The sequence below is a fragment of the Chroicocephalus ridibundus genome, chromosome 4, assembly GCF_963924245.1.
Source record: "Chroicocephalus ridibundus chromosome 4, bChrRid1.1, whole genome shotgun sequence".
Taxonomy (NCBI): domain Eukaryota; kingdom Metazoa; phylum Chordata; class Aves; order Charadriiformes; family Laridae; genus Chroicocephalus; species Chroicocephalus ridibundus.
This window is the reverse complement of record NC_086287.1, coordinates 18286252-18306379: the sequence shown is the minus strand read 5'-3', so window position 1 is coordinate 18306379 and position 20128 is coordinate 18286252. Positions and strand designations below refer to the sequence as shown.

Below are 20128 nucleotides of genomic sequence, written 5' to 3'. Positions count from 1 at the left end.
CTTTGCTTAATCTGAACTGTTTCCATTACGCAGCTGAGGAAGTTTGGTCTCCCAGCTGCCTCACTATATTTGGGCTGTGAATTGCAGGAAGCTGATCAGCGTGACATTGCCACAGATATTCCACTGTAGCGTTTCCCTAGAAAGAGAAATCTCCTTCAAACCTCTCTGCCCTCTCCTCCTCGCCCCCTGGGCACCGGGATAACCAGGTCTGTGTACATGGTCTGGCCATGCGTAATCCTTCTCTCTCCCTCCATCCTTCCCTCCCTCCCTCCCTCCCAAGGAGTTCATTTGAACAGCAGAAGGATAGTGTCATATGATGGGTGGCTCCAGGACCTTTTAAAAGTGCCTTACCCAAGCACAGACAATGACGCCCTAAAGTCAACATCAGTGCCCCCTCCCCAAGACGTGGATGCATGAACTGGCACACTCCTTCGAATAGTTCCACAACATTTATTCAATTGCTTTGAAGGTGCAGTAGCATTAAGTGCATGTTTCTGCCTGTGGCCCACGAGCTCCCCGCCGCCGGCCTCGCCGCTAGTTGCAGTAGTTCTCCAGTTGGTAGAGGGAGCAGGTGTTGTGGCAGCATTGCTCAACGATCCCTCGCTTCACCTTCTCAAACTCCTCCTGCTGGAAGGGCAGCTCTCCTACCTCACCATGCAAGGGACCGCTCACTGCCAGGGAAGAAAAAGATAAACCGTGGGACATCACACAGCATCAGCCCTGGGTGATGAGCCCTGCGGAGACCCCCTTTGCAGACACCAGATTTTTAAGCCAGAGTTGGCTGGAAAATGGGGAGGAAGTTGCAAGGGTTTCCCCTGGTTGATGCTGCTTGTAGCACCTTCAGGCTCTGTTTTTCCTCTCCCAAATAAATCCTATGGCGCTTAGAAGGAGCCAAACTGAGCTGATATCAGCAGTGTGAGGGACAAACGGATACAGGGGCTTTATTGAGGCAGGCATGTGGAGAAGAAGAGAAAACCCTGCACCCTCCCTGCGGTGAGGAGCTAGTAAATAAGATGATAAAATGGGCTGGTCTGCTCCAGAGAGATGAGTTGCTTGGGACTGCAGCCCCCCTCGGGCAGTTACCCGCTCTTCTGGGAGCCTGGGCAAACAACTGGGATGTCTGTGGGATTGCAAGGATGGTCCGGTCCTGGGGCTGCATGCATTTCCCAGCTGGTCCTAAACAGCCTGCTCCTGGTGGCTGCTTTGGATGTAGCCCCAAGCTGATGGCAAAAGTGTTTGTGTGTGTCCGTATTCACAGCTGGGGACGAGTTTTTAGAAGGAATGATGGATTGGGGTATTTGGACATAGACAAAATTCAACAGAATGTCTCATTTGCTGGTGGGAACTTGAAAACTTGTGGACGGAACTGTTCAGGTTTTAGTTGCCCAGTGAAAATACAGAAAATGGCAAATAAAACCGAATTTTTCCTGTAGGAAGAAAAGAGACCCTAACAACAAAAAGAAAATGCCTGGAAAGCAAGCCTGAGATGAGGTTTCTAGGGCAATATAAAAGTACAGCACAAGATGCAAAATCCCCGAGCCCCCAAAGCGTGATGCAATGAACGAGGCACAAGAGTAACAAGGAATCATTATGCTAGTGTGCTAGGAGGAAAATTTAGGAAAGGCTTAGTCCAACACTAAGTAGAAGAGGAAATAGCTAATCGAAGTTTTGTGATTTACTTGTCTTCATCCTTCAAGCCAGGTGCAAGAAGACTGTAAACACAACCAGCTTGTGTGACAAAGAGGTGGTGGCTCAGGCAAAAAATCCTGGAACAAGAGGTAGAAAGTCCTCAGATACTTTCAAACTGGTTGGCCCTGCTGAAATTCTCAATACGCTATTTAGGGAATTGGCTAATGAAACTTCCAGACCATTCATGGTGGTCTTCAGAAACAAATCATCAAAGAAGGGAGCAACAGCCCAGCTGGCCATTTGAAACAAACCACAGCAAACCTTCTGCTGTGACATTACTTTGCTTCACCTTCTAAAGACCTGTAAGACTATTACACAGGATGGTTGCATACACAAGAGAAGGAATCAGATTCAAATGAAACCAGTGTGTGATGGGAAGACAACTGGTGGGAGAGGCATATTGTAGTCAGGGGAGGTTAAGAAATAGTCCATCTTGAAATGAGAGGGTTGAAATGACTGGGATTTGTCAGGGGTCTCTTCTGCATCTCATCAAAATCTCCATTAGTAGCTTGGAAGACAGAAGAGAGAGTGTACTTGCTGGATTCATAGAAGAGCTAAAGCTGAGAAGCACTGCAGGTACCCATCTCCAGGAGACACATTATCCTTGCATTATAGCCAGAGCATTGCAGGTCCTGGCCCCATCTGGATACAAACACCATGTTGAAGGGCAGCTGTCTGGACTGCCTCATCCCACTTGCACTGCCATGCAGACACAAAGTGCTGGACCAGAGGCAGTGAGCCAGCACTGAGGGTGTGCAGGCAGGCCTGTCATCTCCTCCTGCCTCCTGGCCCTTGCACTTGTCAGTGCAAGAAGTCCAGAAGTCCTAAGAAGGGGAACCAAAGCATCTCCGCCAGCATTTCACCACCATTAAATAAGAGAGGATATAAATCTCTGGGTCTGCAAGCCTCTTGAAGGGCAAGATTAGCACTAAAAATTATCTTTGAAACTACAGAAACACTGAAAAGATGGCATTCTGTTCAGTAAGAAATGGGAAAGATGCTAAAGGTAGGCAGGAAGACTGTGTTGTGTATCCAGGACGAGGGTTTGACTGTGGTAGCGGTCCTTCAAGGACTGCTGATCCACCCAAGGGAGGGACGAGGCATCAAAGGGAGACAGTGATCACTATCAATCAACAGTACAACGCTGCTTTGAAAAAGGCAAACCACCCATGTAGGCGGAAACACGGTGCAAAAAACACGCAATATCGTTCTTCCAGTTTGCTCACTGTACTTGGCACTGGCAAGGCCTCAGCTGGGGTCCCGTGTGCTTCTGCAAGCATCACCAGTCAGTAAGGATGCAGATCAAATGCAGAACAATTTGCATGGACAGAGATCTAGAAAATATGACCTAAGAATGTAGTGGGGGGGGGGGGGAGCATAGAGGGGATTTAGTTGAGAGCAGGTTAAAACTAGACATGGGAACAGACTTCAAATATTTTGAAAAGCAACCATAAAGAAGAAAGGAGTAGACTCTTCCCCATGTCCACTATGAAGAAGACAAGAAATAATTTACAGCAAGGGATTTTCAGGTTAGATGTTGGGAAGAAACACTCGAGAAGAAAGTCAGTTGAGCCTGGGAATAGGCAGTTTCAGAAGGCAGAAGAAACTTCTTCACTGGAGGATTTTTTGAACATACTAGACAAGCATGGGTCAGGAACAGGATGGGAACAACCGATCCTGTCTTGGGGCAGAAGGAGTCTTCCTGGGTTCCTTCCGCCTTCACTTTCTATGAACACTCCCAAGCTGGTGTAATGACCACAGAAAGAAAAAGACAGGTTTGAGCTTTCAGCCACAATTCCTTTTGCCTCATAAATCCTTTTTCCCTGCCTGCCTTCCCATCTGCCTTTTTAACCTGAAGAGCTTTTAATCGGCAATGTGATGTTGCTGGTATGTTAGAGGTATTCCTGGCATTCCCCATCAAGGACATTCCTGGTGTCACCGTCAAAGATAGGCGGTTGTTGCCTTTTGCATTGCATAGCATACGACTGCGCTCAAGGTCAGCCCGACTTACCTAGAGGCTGCTCAATGTCCCGTCGGGCTTTGGGGGAGTAGAAGAAACCCCGCTCTCCACACACCAGGTAGAGAGCCTCCACCAAGTGCGAGCCACAGAGGTGCTGGTTGGCAGCCGCGTGGCTGGTCCCGGGGCCAGAAAGAGCGAGAAGGGCCAGGAGAGGCAGCGATCGGATCCAGAGAGCCATGGTGATCAGGGTGAGGCCTAGGGTTAAAAGGCAGAGGAGACACAGGGAGGTCTAGGAGGGAGAAACAGGTTGTCATCAAGCATTTTATGTCCTTCGGCTCCTGTGGCATGAAAATGAGATCAAAGTAGCAGATGGACCTTCTAAAGATGACCTAGCTTGAGAGGGAAGGACAGCTTTCTGCATCAGGCTTTACAAGTCACAGTAAATGACAAATGTTTATAACCAGAACTCCATCTCCATCCACGTGTTCACATCAGTCCTGGCCTCCCTGTTGTCTTCTCCCAAAAGGACAAACTAGCCTGGAAAAGCCATCCCACTGAGCGCTGTAGCATACATGCACAGGAGTGCCAAGATCAGCAGACCCACTCTGAAAAACCCACTCCTCCAAGTCAGAAGGGGCTGTTATTTATGGTGATGACCCAAAACCAGGACAATGAGCTTAAAAACCTGGGGAGACATCATTTTCTTGGACTAGTGAGCCAGCACTTGTGACCACCATCTACATCAACTTAAGGAAAGAAGCTAATCAGACTCACCCAAAGAAGTGGCAGCAAGAGACGGAGGGAAATTTGCTGTGAGAGATGAAGACTGTTTGGTTGGTAGTGATATCCCCATTCTCTCTTTCCCATATTTATATGCTCTATGTTAGCCTAAGTGACACAAGAGCTAGTGTGAGCCCCACCTCCTTGATGACACTCCAGCCAAAATTTTTGCTGCTTGTGCACATTAATTTCCCTCTACGTAGCATCAACATGTCTTTATGCCAGTTAAGATAGAAGCAACAGTTTGCAGTTTCCATCTCATTTCATCCAACCTGTTTTTGCTTCCTTGAAGCTCTGTCCTGAGCCATCAGTGACCCTTTTAGCAGGAGATAATGGTGCTATTACATCTGCAATGATTACTAATGACACTAATGCTGGCAATAGGCACTGCTGGCATTGAGGTGGCTACACAGCTGTTTGTGAAATGTAAATTAAAGGCAAACACGTTAATCTGTTTGATTAATATCACCTTGGAAAGTATGCAGCCATGGGACCAAGTTGTCCTGAGACCATGCTACTGTCAGGTGTTTGAGGAAGGAAAACACATTATTGTGCTGAGGCTATCTGCCACCCCACTCACTGGCCATGTGGTGCACAGCGAGAGGCACGCGTCCACAGCTTGGGCTGGGGGAGGAATAACATCTGCATTTTGCGGGACACCTTGGGTGGTTGCTCTAGCTCAGCGCGGGGCCAGAGTTAGAGCATTTGAAATATTGTATGTGAAAAAATAAGCCTTTTCCCCTTCGCCCACTGAAAGGTAGGTCCTTCATCTGCCAGGTGCCCCTTCAAATTCCTGTTTGGGATTAAGCAGAGCAGAGACTCAGTCTCTGCCGTTTGCAGGTGAGAGCTCCGAGCACCTCAGCTCAACTCTCTGGGGCTCTGTCCAAAATTGTATCTTTGACACCAAGAAACATTTCTGGTAAATCCCAGTGAAAACCAGGAGATCGCTGATTATATCCATTCTGGCCAGTAAATTCACTTTTAATAGGAGATGATGGGCCATGGGTGGTCCACTGGATTTCGTTGGTCTGATTTTGGCAACAGATCTAGCTCTCTCTCACAACATTACCCCAATTTTTTGATACCTCTGGTGCTGAGCTTTTCTGCTACCAATGGCACGCTTGTATCTTTTTCTGCTTAAAGTATACTTTTTTTTTTTTTCCCCAGCCTGAAAAGGCCTATTCTAAATGATGGGGATAAGATGATCTTCAAACTCCCCATTGCTCTAAATTTTGAGACTACAAGTGCTCAGCATCACTGAAAAGGAGACGTTTTCATCTGTTTGAACTCTGCTGCTTAGTTAATTTAGAATAAGCCTCATTCTCCATACACAGTATAAATCAGAAGGAAGTTTGCCAAAATCAGCAGAATGCCTTGAGATTCAAACCAGACCCTTGATTTTTTGAGTAGCCAAAGCAATTCATCCATCAGCATATAGGAGGTAGGAAGTCCCATATGCCCCTGTCATTGCTTGAAGTGTGAAGTATCGTATGTTTGCTAAACGACTGCGATTGCAAAAAGGCTTGTGAGAAGCGCTAAATCTCCGATGAGCCTACAGGGATGGGACTCATTTGCTCAAACGGATGTGAGACAAGGTTATCAGCTACATCCCCTGCCATGTAGGTCTTTCGGCCCCCTGCTAATAAATCCAAGTTGTGATGCTCAACTACAGTTAATAGCATTTCTGCACAATGTGTAACACTATCTCTGTCTCCCTTCCCCTCAAAGAAGATATTGGATGTACTTGAATGACCTAGTGGTATACCCATGAAGAGGGTCTCAGGTTTCAGCAAGATATGAGAACAGGGAATTCACTTACTCAGACCTTCTTTCTACTGGGAGAAGGTGGGGAAATAGCAGCTACACAGGATAAAACCTGGCATTTTACCCATTTTGAAGTAGATTGTCAAAGCCAGGAGCAGAAGCCTTGTGCCACTCATGCTTCCTCTGGAGCAGGGACGCCCCAGCCAGCATCTCACACGACGGGGGACAACCTGCAGAATTATGCTACGGATTCCCTTCGCAGTCATTTTCCTGTAGTCACCAAACTGCGTGAGGCCTGATAGACCTCAGGCCGGTAGTCACCTTGGAAAGGCTCCCGAGCAGGGTGCTCCCCAGGTTAATCACGCTCTGAGATGTGCCATTTAGGGTTTTCCTTCTTGCACTTTTGAATATTACCCAAGCTCACCTGAACTCATATTTTACTGACAGTGGGACTTTTTAAAGAGACTCCTCTGTCCACTACCTTCTTCCTTCTGGGTAGTTCCCCTGATGGGCTTCCCCCTTCCCCAGGGCTTCCCCCACTGATGTAGCAAAAAAAACCCCAAAAGCTATTTTATTTTGTGTTGGAAGTGCCATGTTATTAGTCTGTTGCTTCTCTTACTCTAGGCAAACCAAATCCTGGACGTAGCTTTGAAAAACTTGTGGTATTTCTGCAACATGCCCCAGCAGGGGAAAGGCTGACTGTACCCGAGCGTTTAGGAATCCCTCTTGGCTCGCTGCAGTTCGGGTGCAGAAATAAGCCAGAAGTTTTATTGGAAGGAAAAAAGATATCATGCTGTCTCAAAGTTCAACATGGGCCAATTGTTTTTTTTTTTAAATTTTCCTACTATGATTTTTTTTTCCCCTGTCCAAAATATGATCACTTTGATTATTTATTGGAAATCATATTTTCTTACCATAAATGGTCCTTTGAAATAAGAAAAACTCTAGCAGTGATATAAACAGATATAAAATGGATATAAACTGCGGAAAGTTTTGTCTTAGATGGAAAAGTCCCTTGTCAGCAGCAAACTGAGAGAAGGGGCCGAGAGGGGAGCCCGTTTCTTGACAGAAAAGCTTTTTCTACAGAAAAATTTTGGCTCACTCCTTCCAGGTTGCGCTTCCCTATGTTTTCCATGTGATTAGGCAGCGACGGGCCAAACGCTTGTCCATCATTTCCACCACGTGTGCTTCCAGTGACCACCCCAGCTCCTCAGCTCCATGTTGGGCTCACTTGGCCGAAGGGTGGGAGCGGCTGGGTGGGAGTGGGCTACTCCTGGCTCCTGCCCTTTGTGCTAAACCACCTGCAGACGTGACTTGAAGCCACCTCCCTTACTCACATCCCCCCAACCCCGAGCAATTGCATCAGTGGGAACGAGGTTTAGGCAATCCCCAGTGTCATGTAATCAAGTTTTACAGTCCATTGCCAGCACAATAAAATCTTTACTACTGTAGATGTCTAGCATTTTCGAACCCTGTCCTGAAAAAATAACAAGCTCATTACGGGACAACTAGTTAACAATTACAAGTTTGTGCAAGTTTTCCTGACAGTAAAGGTCAGATCTTGAGGCGAGCAAGTCCTCGGAGAGCACCTGGGGGGACCCCAAAACATCACCCGCATCCCCATCACTGATCTCACACTTGGCAGACACTGCTGAGGCTTCTCTGCCCACCCCTGGGTGTGTGTTGCCCCAAAAGGGGAGCAGAGAGCATCAGCAGTGACTGCATGCCTCCTTTTCCCTGGAGAGCAAATTTGGTGGCTTGTGAAATAAATAGCCCCAGAGGAGGTGCTGCCGGCCAATGCACCCCTGCGCTGCACCAGCAGCCTGCCAAAACACAGTCCCCACACACCTGGAGGGGTCTGCACCCCCAACAGCAGCTTTTGGGGGTGGCCAGCCCCTGGGAGGTGCCCCAGTATGGCCACTGGTAGCTGGGGATGTGTAGTTGGGGCAATGCACTCAAGCACATGGGCCGTTTGAGCTACAGAGGTATAGCTTTTCATTGGGTGTGGAGCGATGGGGACCCCCCAGGGTCCAGCAGTTGTCCCTTCCAGGCTTTGCTCCGCTCCCCGTGCAGGGTGCAGCAGCAGTCGGCAGCGTAGTGTGGAGCAGGGAAGTGGCATTCTCGGTGCTCCTTGTCTCCATGTGGTTTCCAGCAGCTGTGCCTGTTGCACACTTGTTGGGCTGTCCAAGCACCCATGGAGCAGCAGCACGTGGCCACCCTGCCAGTGGCAGTGGCACAAGACGAAGGGTGAGGAGGTCAACCTGGCACTGAGATGGGTGCTTAATCATGGGAATGCTTGCAACCAAATCCTGCGATGCCTGCAGAGATACGTGGGAGGTCAAGGAGCCCTCGCGGGCTCAGGAGGGAGAGGGGGCTGCTATAGCAAAGGGTGAGGCTCTGGGGCTTATCTGGAGCCACACAATGAGAGATGCCCTTGCTTCAAAAGGGGCATTGTGCAAGCAGAGGAGGGAGCCATTCACTGGGATACAAGTAATCTCAGCTGCTTCTATAAACTAATCCGGGCAGCTGCCTGGGTGCAGGGCATGTGAGCCGACCCCATCGCCCCGCCAGCCGCAGGGCCCAAGGGAGACACTCCTGCCAGACTGCGGATTTCACAATTTTCCAGGCTCTTCCAGGCCAGGGACATTATCTTGCCACTTAGAGCACAAAAGGTTGATTCATAAAACAGAGGGTGTAACCCAGAGACCAGTGTAACCAACCAGCTCTGACCCATCGGTTTCCATCACCTTTGGGTTAGCTGCTAACAGCGGAGAGGGTTGTGAGCACATCCACACCTCTGGAAATGCACCTCATTGGTAGAAGGTACTTCAGGGAGCATCTACGAAGAGCCAGTTACTTTTATTAGAGAACAAGGGGGTTTCCTAGGTGTGCTGTAGCTCTGAGAACAGCCTCCTGCGACCCAAACCCTCTGCCCACCCGTCCTGAGCACATCACACATCTCGGCAGGCAAATGCTGACCTTTGGCCAGCCCAACTCACATGGGACCATGGGAGCTGCAAATTGGTTTGGCTGCACCTTGCTCAAGTCCCCCCCCAGCCTCTACAGGCTCAAACTTCTACACAAGTACAGCTACCCAAGACAAATAGACCAAATTTAATGATCTCTAGAGTAAAGCTCCCCAAATCTTTCCCCATCCACCTTGGGAAGCGCATATGCAAGGTTATAAATACAGATGGAAAAAACAGGTATGCTCCTTTTAACCCCATTAAAATATTATTGGCCACGTATTTTTTGAGAAGGTAGAGAAAATAGCACCTAAGAGCTGCTAATAGTTCCTAGACACAGCTATTAGCAGACACAGCAGAACAAATTAGTTTGTTTATCAATGAGGACAAGATGAAATCTGTGGCTATTAATGGCCCAAAAGTAATCCTTGTCCTAGACAGAGAAACATTAGAAGAGGTGATGACACCCTGCTGGAGGACAAGTAATGAACAACAAAAGTAACAAATAACTTCCACAGAGTGGAGAAGCGCTGGAAAAGTAGCCTGATCAGCATCAATCCAAAAATAGATATTTTCAGCACTGGTACCACATCTGTCCTTCTTCATGTTGTGGAAGTTCACGAGAACAACCAAAGAGGATCTTGATCTGGTCCTCAGGAAACAACCATGAGAGGGGCCATTGAATCCATCAGGGAGTTTTCTCCAGTGCCTACAACTGTAGGCACTGAAGTTTCATGGTGCCACTGCCATGGCTTCCACAGCAGCTCTCATCACAGGCACCACTTGGAAGGCAAAGGCTGACCTGCGGAAGCCTTTGGTAAAATAAAGAAGAAGGCCTGTTTCTTGGCCATGATTTTGGAAAACATGGACAGGTTACCAGGGAGCAGCAGACATAGCAGAAAGTGATGGGTGCTATAACCAGCTGAAGCAGCAAGGGGGTAAAAAGAGAAATGCTAAAAAATGAAGGAATGGTTTTCACTTGCTTAGACTCGATTTGTTTCCTGCTGTAAATTGGTCTCATGGATTTAAAATAAATGATCATGTCACATACATCTGTGTTTTCTGCCACTGCTCATCTCTGCAGCTGTGGGTGCACCGTGGACATCTGCCACGGTTTCCCCAGTGATAAAATTGGGGGCTGCAAGTGATACTGTAAGAGGACATTGAGGGCAATGTAGTCATGCTCACACCACACTGTGCTGAGATAAAACATGAGGCTTTGAGACCCCATTTTCAAGAATAAACTTTACTCTAAATGTCCCTCTTTTCTTATTAGGGTGCTCTTGGAGATTGTGGCTAACGCTGCCCTGATGCTGTTGCCCTGAGGCCCCACTTTTCTCCAGGAGATGTGGCTTGCCACCTGGAGGTGCCACTCACTCCTTCGTCTTCACAGGGTGCTCCAAGCTTTAGCACTTCAGATGCCTCCAGCTGGGTTGGGACCCAAGACAGGGTCTGTGATTTCTCCCTCCTTCCCCCTCACTCCCACAGCATCACCCGCTTGGGAATTGGTGTTTCGCCGACCGGCACAGTTCTGCGCCAAAGGACCTTTCCTAACACAGGGTCCAGCAATGAAAAAAATCCAACCCACCATTGCTCTTGTGAGCAGCGGCTGTTCCCAAGCATCCATCTCCCTGGCGAAATCGCCAGCTATGCTGGTTATTCCTCACTCCCAGGATGCTCTGCCAGGGCCGGGAGGTGCCAAGGACTTGCAGAAGGGCTGACCCCCTCACTGCTCGTGGTCGGCCGGACCCCACTGTAGAGTGCTCTGATGTCCCCTGGCAGGCCATGGGGACTCCCGGGTCTGATATCATTAATTACCGCCCGGTAAGTGGATCATTTTGAGCACTTAAAGCTACTTTAAGGATTTGGATGCACACCAGTAACGAGTCCATAGGCTTGCCTACGGGTTCCTAGACAAGGAGGTGTAAATCCCACTGATAAGGCTTGTTAGTGTTAGGGGGCTGGGGAGGGGGAGGCGGGGGGGCTTGTGGAGCCAGGCACAGGGATCTCCGGGGGCCAGGAGGGGTGAGCCCACCGCTGCAGCCCCCTCCTCCTGCCCGGCAGCCCCTGGCCGGGGGGAGGCACTGGGGTGCTGCGGGCAGTCAGGGTCAGGCTGATTTACAGCAGCGGAGGAACCGGGGCTGTTAATTCAAAGTTGCCGCTTATCGGTGTTTAGAAAGCAAGCTCCGATCTGTTGGTTAGCGATTTGGCCTTTGCTGTAAATAGAGGGGCCCCGTGCTTTCCTCTGACATTTTTGTCCTTATTATCTTGTCTCAGCCTCCAAGGGAGGTGGGAGAGTTATTTAAGGCTGACCTTAGTGGAAGGAAAATGAACAACTCCCTTACCCCACCCTGTTTTTCTCTCCACCGTCCTGGGTAACAACTGTTGCATTGAAGCATCTGTGCGAGGTACTTAATCCTCCACCATCCCTGCAAGTGTTTTGTAGATCAATTCACCCTGCTGTGCACAGAGAAAATAATCGCAAAGGCACCAAGTAGAACTAATGCCAGGAGTGAAAACATGGATTTTGCGTCATTATCCCTCCAGGAAAATCAATGAGGATGGGCCTTGACCCCATCAGGTGCTGGAGCTCACCCCTGAGCCTGTTCGGTCTTGCATCGCTGTGGTTCAGGTCTAATTCAAACCCGTGTTTCACACGAGTTTCAAAAACAGTTGCTCCATCCCAAGCTAAACCTCTGAACATCACATACAAAAACACGTGACAGTGACTGGTTGGAGCTGGAGGGAGTATTTTGGATTTGGGGTCTGCATACTGAAAATTTAGATCGGAGCCCAAACCCTTTACAGTTCTGGAGGAGAGGATTTGGGGAATGCGTGAGGAGTCTGGGTGGGTCCCAGCCCTGTTGGGATGTTTGTGGTTTTGGGAGGCTTGCAGTTGAGAAGTCAACACGTGCGTGTGCCCCAGCTTCTCGAGTGGTATACACCATGCAGAAGATGGTCAAAATGAATTCATTAACAGAGATATGAAGAAAACCTCGTTCATTTGAAGCACAGCACTTGTAAGTCCGAAAAATGTCTAATCTCGAAACGCTTCTTTTATTGTCCTGCCACCACCAACCCTACCAGCTGCACAATGAGAGTGCCACAAGGCTATGGTAGCACATCTGGGGTGCAGTCACAGGGTCTTAAGCCCTTACCTAATCTGTGCAAACCTCTCTATTCAGCTAAAAAAAAAATTAAAAAGATCTCCTGGTCAGTTTTCAAGACATTGAAGATGATACTTTCTGCTTTCAGCCATGCCAGAAAAATGTCAAAGATCATCTTTCCCCTAGAAAACCTCACGTTTTCCTAAATGTTGTAATGAACAAGTGTAGGAAAACTGAAAACAAATTATTTGCAGTGGAAAGTGCAGTACCTTTTCTGGTCCCTGAGGAAAAAAAACCCAAGTCTGATTTGAGCTGGATTAGCAGTACGAATGACAGCTCAGGTCTTATCCGAATCAATTCCCATCTCCAGGGGGGCGGTGCGTGTGTGCGCACATACCTGCGGCTACAGGGTTTGTAAATAATTGAGTTCTTCTGATCCGTACCAGCTCAGCACAAGAAGAAAGATTCAGTCCTGAGGGGGCTGACAGAGGTTCAAGCCCCAGATCTGCCACTTAGACGCTTCTTCCCAAAGCTGTTTAGGCATGTAATTACTTTTCAGGCTCTGCGCCTGGTCTGAGTCTCTCTGATTCTCTGCCTCCTTTTATCTGTCAGCCTTTCACGGGGACAAGAGTACTCCTCTACCTCCCAAGCGTGTAATGAAGATGAATTCATTACAGCTGTAACACTTTAACGAGCACTATGAAGATAGAGGGTATCCTTACAAGTCCTAAATTAGGAAACTCCCTCTCAGAGGGTGCTGGGGTGCCTGGATGCGTGGTCCAGACCTGTGCCGGCAATACATTAACCCACCTCTGTCCATGATTCTAGAAGGGATTTAACTAGAGAAAGAGTTTGGCTTTCATATAAAAAGCAAGCTTGCAGCAGTGACTGGAACTAGTTTCCTTATACATACGGGTAACTCCGGAGTAGGAAACACTGATGTGGCCTTGGGCGTCTCTTCTGGTCTCCAGGGGCGCATTCCAGTTCCTGGGCATCCTGTATCCCATCCACCACTCCCACACGGATGCAGCAGATGTCTTTAGGTCATCTAAAATAGTCCCTATGCTTAAGCAAACGGGATCCACCCCTAATTACTCTTAGAAGGGTGTTCAACACACTTAGGATTGGGGTCGCATAGCCTGGTTACACACAAACCAGACTACGTTACCAGGCACTGTGCATACGCTGGCGTTCCTACATGGCCAGTATTACTGGAACTGAACAAAAATAGTGAGAAATGCCGGGAGAGAAAGCATGTAGCGAAGGCAAGCCCTCTGGTGTGTTACTATTTAAAAAGAGACCTCCCAACTACTGTTCTGTGCATAATTGTGCAATTGGTAATATCCTGGCAAAGAAAGGCTTAGATCAGCTCATCTGCAAACAAGGGACCATTTTCCACCTCCCAGCTAACATTGTGGGTGAGGGCCCGTTGCGGGTCTTCTGCCGTAGCAGGCCCCCGGTTGGGTTCTCATACTGCCTGCAGGCGAGACGGACGTCTGGAATCCGGACAGCAGAAGGATGCAAGAGCCGAACTCAGGATGCTAGACCAGAAATATATATTTTTTTTTATTCTTAATATCATGTCAGCAGCAGCACGATTCCAAAATGAAAAATAATTCTGTTTCGTATTTCTTTACACCGAGAGACAGACAGACAGATCCACCCACAGCAGCAGCAGCGACAACAGCGAGAGACCACTCAGCGAGGCACTGGGACACGCAGATACCAGAGGGTATGGCGGGGCCTGGCTCAGAGGAAGGCTTTTCTCCTTTCTTCCTCCCTCGCCAGCCCATGCTCTACCTACGGGAGGGTTTAACATGGGCTGACCCATCACCTCGACTTTCTCCAGGTCACTTTTTATAGAGCTTGCAGCCATGTTTGGTGCTGTCTGGGGAAATGGCATGAAGACACCCATGAACCACCCCAAAGGACATGAGCTCATACTTAGCTCTAAGCAGCCACATACAACTACAAATCTACTCCACTGTCAGGAAAAGGGAACTTATAACATCTTTTGGTGGAGGGTGTGACTGGGTAGATCCTCAAAATCTTTTCTTCTGAGCAATCTCCTTTCAAGGCAACTCCATAAATCTGACCAGCCTTGTGCACAATACTTAAGGGATACCTTAAGATAAAACTGAAAGCATGGGAAAAATCTAAAAAGACTCAGGAAAAAGCCTAAAACCAGGAATAGTGGAGGGCTACAGGAAATCCCAACAATATCAGAGATTACAGCAGGGGCTGTGGGCGCCTCTCCAGCCCACAGGAAGCCGATGGGTGATAGAGACCAAATGTTCCCCGATACGGGAGAGCGGATGAAGGGAGACTCGAGGATACGCCGCCTCTCTTAGTGGGACTGGGATGGGAAGCAACAATAATCCGTGCCGACTGAGCCGAGGCAACATCAGAATATCAGCTGCCTCAACAGGAAAATTATGTTTTAAAAGAGTCCATCAAGTGACTTGAAATAAGTTTGTCTTTAGAAAATGAATACCATCTAGTGGCCCAAGAAGGCAATAAGGAGGTGCAATGGCAATTAGAGAATCAGATGAATTTAGAAAAAGAGAAGGAAAAACGGCAGAAGTAAGGAGAGGGATTAACGTATATAGTGCAGTGATTCACCCTGGAGCAAGGGAGAGCTCAAAAGGGACCTGATCATAGTAAATGCAAAGCTAAAATTAGACACTTGCAAAAGCAGATTGGGATGCAAAAATTAAAAATAACTGCAGTAGCTGCAGGAAGTAGTGGAGAGAACTGGATCGGGAGCCATCAGGGGAAGATGATTTCAAGGATGATATGGGCAAATGGGAAAAGAAAGAGAAGTTGAGAACAGCAGCATATCCCACAAGGACTACAGGTGCCATCTCGGGGCAGACAGGTATGGCAGGTCAAACTGCTGTAACTGTTAAAATGACAAAAACTGACCCCAAGGCAGGTAGCTGCAGATACGAAACCACTGAAAGAAAGCACAACAGTAGAGTGGAGTGTACGACTTAGAGAAACTGCTTCAAATTTTGAATTAAATAGGAATCAAGAGGTAAATTGATTAGAGCTTGTGCTCCACCAGCTTTTATTCACTGCATGTTGGGCACCTCCTTGGTGAATATTTAATTATGCCATCATGGGCTTTTAATTAAATTGCCCAGCAGAATGGTAAAAAAAGGATGCAATTGGCAGCATTAACATCAGTCCGTAAGCTTGAGGAAGATGAGGAGTCTTTAACGAACTGATGTGGAGCTGCTCAAATGTCAGCAGGACAAGATACCATGTACCAACCACCCACTCCCCACGGAGCACAGGCATCTCCATTGCCCCTGCCAGCCCCAAGGCTGAGTCAGGCTCCTTGGGGAGTGGATGAATTAGGAGAGCTAGCGGCACAAATGCACCCCCACGATTCACAGCGAACTTCCATATGGCAAAATGCAGGGGAAGAAGCAATTTACAGAGTTGCTTTCACATTAAGAGACAAACAATATACCTTTACTTGCTTCCCACAGGGCCGAGCACCTGCCCTGCTGCACACGCTTGCGTTACAAAAGTGTTTGAATGATGGTATCTGGGGGACAAAGAAAAGAAATTGTCTTATGTGGATGATATTTGGGGGACTTCAGCTACAAAAGAAGAGGTACAAGAGAGAAGTAGCTGAGTTTTAAAATTAATAGACCAAGTGGGATTTAAAGTCAATTTGAATACGGCACAATTAACACAACCCCAGGTTAACTGCTTGGGAACTGGAACTGGTGAAACAAGAGGATGGATAGGTGCTAGAAAGGTTAACCTTTCCATGAAATAAAGACTCCCACTAATCAGTCCCAACTCTGAAGAGCGCTGGGAGGATTTAATTTCTTATGGCAGCATATCTATAGCTGTATTAGTATCTTATGGCAGCGTATCCATCTTTGCTAGCACCAGCAGAGCATTATGGAAATGTCAGAAAAAGAATCAGGAAGGGAGCTGGAGCAAAGAGCAAGACGATGCTTTATCTAACATGAAAGAAGGTGCTTGAAAAGCTCCCGCACTAAAATTCCCAACCAAAGGAAAATTACTCATAATAAGAATTTCAACCTGAGCTGATTCTGTGGGAGCAGTACTGTTACAGAAAAGTAGCGAAGGAAAATGGATACCAGGAGCATATGAGTCCTCCCCTCTCCAGGGGCTGGACCAAATTGCCCTGGCCATGAGAAAGCCTGGTTAGAAGCAGTCTGGGCTATGACGGTCTTCGAGGCTTTCCCCCTCGATAGCCCAGCTGTACCCCAGTCTACTCGTACTCTGCTCTTAAGCACAAAGAGAAGAAATGGATATTAACGTGGGTATCCTTTTAAAGGAAACCAGTAATAAACCAAAGGTATTGTGCACTCATGGGAGTGCTAAATTTGAACAAGGAGGAAAAGTAATCCAAGATACTGCTATTAGTGGAATGAGGAAACAAATAGTGGGGAAACTAGAAAAAGGATCACGCCAAGGAGCTTACAGGTTGTCAGTAAAAGACAAACCCCTCTCCTTCTACACAGTATCTCTCTACAGATAACTACTATGCTGATAAGAGAATAAAATTCTGGATGCATGATAGGGAGAAAGGCGATGGCAAGCACATAATGGGACACCCATGAAGAAAACAGGAGGGGTTTTTTACAAGCTTAGAGGGAGATTGGGAATAAAATATATGTAAAGAATGCTAAAGTACATGAGAAGACTGAAAGCAAAACTGAGAAACAATTTAGTGAGCAGGTAAATAAATTGACTCAGAGTTTATTTACTGCAGCCCCAAGCAGGAATCAGCTAAAACAGAAGATAGGATGGATGCTGTGTCTGGCTGAATGAGAGCACGCTGTCTTAGACTGTCATAATAAGTTACATAAAGGAGTACAGGGTACTCTGACAAGAGTGCAAAGAATTTATATTTGGCCCCAAATGAATCAGGAAATAGATGACACAAATAAAAACCACATAAGGTGTGCAATGATGCAAAAGTGAACCAGTAAAAGAAAGCTGCCAACTTTACTGCATTGGCTAAACCAAAGACGTTGGCAAATGTTGCGAAGGGATCATCCGGATAAACTGTCACAAACTACAGAAGGGTATCAGTATCTCTTTGTCACCATGAATATCCTTCCAGGATGGGTTGAGACTCCTCGACCTAAAAGGAATACAGCCGCTGGAACTGTAAATATACCATTAAGGAAAGTTGTCCATAGGTATGGAAGACGAGCTGAGATAGGATGAGATGAAGGGTGGGGAGGGGTGAGTTCTAAGTGAAGTAACTCAAGCCTTAATGAGTAACCTGGGGATTAAGAAAGGACTGCATATACCCTACCAACTGCAATCCTCCAGACTGGCAGAAAGAAATGAGTCAGGCTAGACTAAAGGAAATTACAGGACAATATTCAAAACAATGGGCTGAAAAGTTAACGTCGGTATTAGTAGCTTCAAGAAGCAGTGACAGATTAGGGACTGATTTACAACCCTACCATATTTTGTTTGGATAGCCAGTTCCTTGGTGGCTCTGCGTCCAAGACTCTAAAATATTATGGCAGCGTAAAGAAGAAAACAAGGCTCGGGTAGAACAATCAACATGAGAAAAATAGGTAAAATGAGAAAGGAAGAATCCAATTCATATACGGATTATGAAATAAGGGGCCAAGAAATGTATTTGAAACAAGATAAAAAGGAACAATCCTTAGAGACAAAATGGAAGGGGACTTATTATGTTACTAATAGGATACGTCCTCTAAGTTATTAAATAGATGAAGGCAATAGTAAATACAAATGGGTTCATGTTTCTCAGATATCCCCCTGAGGGGCCCAAAAAATTCTGGAATCTGTCATGAATTTGTCAAGAACACAGACACAGAAAACGCCCCAGAGAGGAACCTCCGGCGCCTGTTCAGCCGGAGCCCCCGCACTCACAGCACGCCCCGGCGCAACCTCATCTCTCGGAAGCAAAGGGTGCAGCCCACGTGGTGTTTACCTCCTGCGTAGCTCCAGTAGATCTGTTTATACGCTTGCACACTAAAGGGGCTGGTTTATGCTTGGAGTTTTGCTTATTTTCTATTTTCGTAGGGCAACAGATTTTACTACAGGTCCCCGAACGAGCAACAGCTGAGAGAGTCACGGAGTGGCAATGCAGATTCCAAGGCCAGGCGGAGGTGTCGAGGGCTCCTGCCGTTGCAAGGATTTTTAACTTAGCTTTTCACTCTGTCTTAACAGCTTTAGTCTTTTTATAAATTGCATTAATTTTAGACGTTTGACAAGGCAGATAATGACTGTGAAATGAGTTGAACAACTAGAGGCAACCACTTTCAGACCTTTATGGGTTCCGGGGCCAGACCAGAAAGCGAACGCCTCCACGGAGACTCAGTCCTGCTCAGGAGCCTGGCTTTGCTGCAGGGTTTGCAGCATCCTTGCTGCACTCTTGGGCAGTAACCCAGGAGCTAGGGACTACCAAAGGAGAGGAGGAACAGCAACCTGCAGGCCAGTAACACGGCGTTGCTATTGCTAACAAGGCTATAAACTGTGCATTAACTATACAGGCTTCATTGCTACATCTTGCTTGCTTGGAGTTTTGTTTTCTTTATTTTAGTCTGTTTTACTGCAGTCACCAATAAGATTTTCATGGCTAGATAGCTAACTTATGACCTAACCTGCCTTAGTCTTGCATAGCTTGCTCCAGCTACTTAATCTAATAGTAATAACTTAAGACCCCAAATTAAAAATTGTTACAGCTCTTAAGGGAGCTTTGAGAGTTACAGCTCAAGATCTGGATCCACCCAGATTGGGAAATCACAGCTGAAGTTTTGGAAAAAGTGCTCTAAAATTGCCATAACTGAATGAACTCAGTAGTTTTATTCATTTACGGGACAATCCTCTGAGGAGGAACAACTTGAGCAGAAGCAGCTAGCCCTAGTGTTGAACTGCTGATTTCAGTAATGGTCTTTTAAGCAATTTGGGAGAAATTTAGGAGGGGTGTCAAATAAGAAAGGAAACAGAGAGGCAGGATTGAAGCAAGTGGGAGACTAAGTGCTGCCAGTAGCTAAGTAGTTAAAATCTGAGAGAATCAGGGGTTAGGCATGTGTATGTGATGGTCTGAAATGGGATAAAGTGTAATAGATCATAAATTATGACTGAACCACAATAGAAGTGACACTGGAGAGCGATGATACATATAAGTATTGGAGGATACTTACACCTAATAGCCAAAACTTGATTGCTAAGCCTTGCATTTCTTTAAAGAGGAAATTATAGAAGTCATATATAGTGGATAAGGATGGTAAAAGTCTATACAGAAATGTTATAACTGACTGTGAAAACAACTATGTGTAATTCTCCCCTTCGCTGTCCCCCACAGCTGTTTAGCTGCCTCCACGCATCCCAAGCCCAGCTCTGATACTGCACAGCTGCATAACCTTGGGCCAAACTTCTGAGCAAACCGCTAAGTTATGAGACAGCCTGCAAGAAGATAAGAAGGGCAAAAGCAGGGGGAGGAAAACTGAGAGCTTTAGGTCAGATCAAGCCATTAATATCTACAGTAAAAGCTGGATGAAACTGGGTTTGAGCATCCTAACCATATATTACCTTCCTCAGAAATGGCCAGCAATAGCATTAGTCACACACCTGAGCTACATCAGGTAGCGGTGATATTGGCATATCTAAGAACAAGGTGGTGCTATACCTGTGTAATAGACTGGAAAAGTGAAAGCATGTGAAATCCTCACAAGGACCAGCAAATTCATGACACCTGTAGCCTCACTCAGTCTGCAATAACCAATAAACTCAGGACACCGAGAGGCTGCCCAGGGCCACCAGCACACAGGAACATCAACAGCTGTGACTGCTATCTGCTGTGAAGGATGGCAGCTGGGTTC

The 20128-nt window shown here is 47.0% G+C and overlaps 1 protein-coding gene across 1 annotated transcript; it reads right to left on the bottom strand.

Moving 5' to 3' along the window:
• Positions 1-534: 534 nt before the first annotated feature.
• INS (insulin) lies at positions 535-4502 on the bottom strand. Its single transcript, XM_063334560.1, has 3 exons — positions 4424-4502; positions 3701-3904; positions 535-671 (listed from the first exon to the last, which is right to left on the bottom strand). Exons 1-3 carry the CDS (start codon positions 4500-4502, stop codon positions 535-537), a joined length of 420 nt encoding a protein of 139 aa, XP_063190630.1.
• Between the last annotated feature and the right edge of the window lie 15626 nt (positions 4503-20128).

Bases quoted from the DNA above. Each gene is read 5' to 3' on its own strand.
- INS (XM_063334560.1), bottom strand. From the start codon at position 4,502: ATGGGGATATCACTACCAACCAAACAGTCTTCATCTCTCACAGCAAAT. The intron at 3,905-4,423 runs GTGAGTCTGATT...TTTTAACCCTAG, and splicing joins TCTTGCTGCCACTTCTTTGG to GCCTCACCCTGATCACCATG. The intron at 672-3,700 runs GTAAGTCGGGCT...CTTCCCTGGCAG, and splicing joins GGACATTGAGCAGCCTCTAG to TGAGCGGTCCCTTGCATGGT.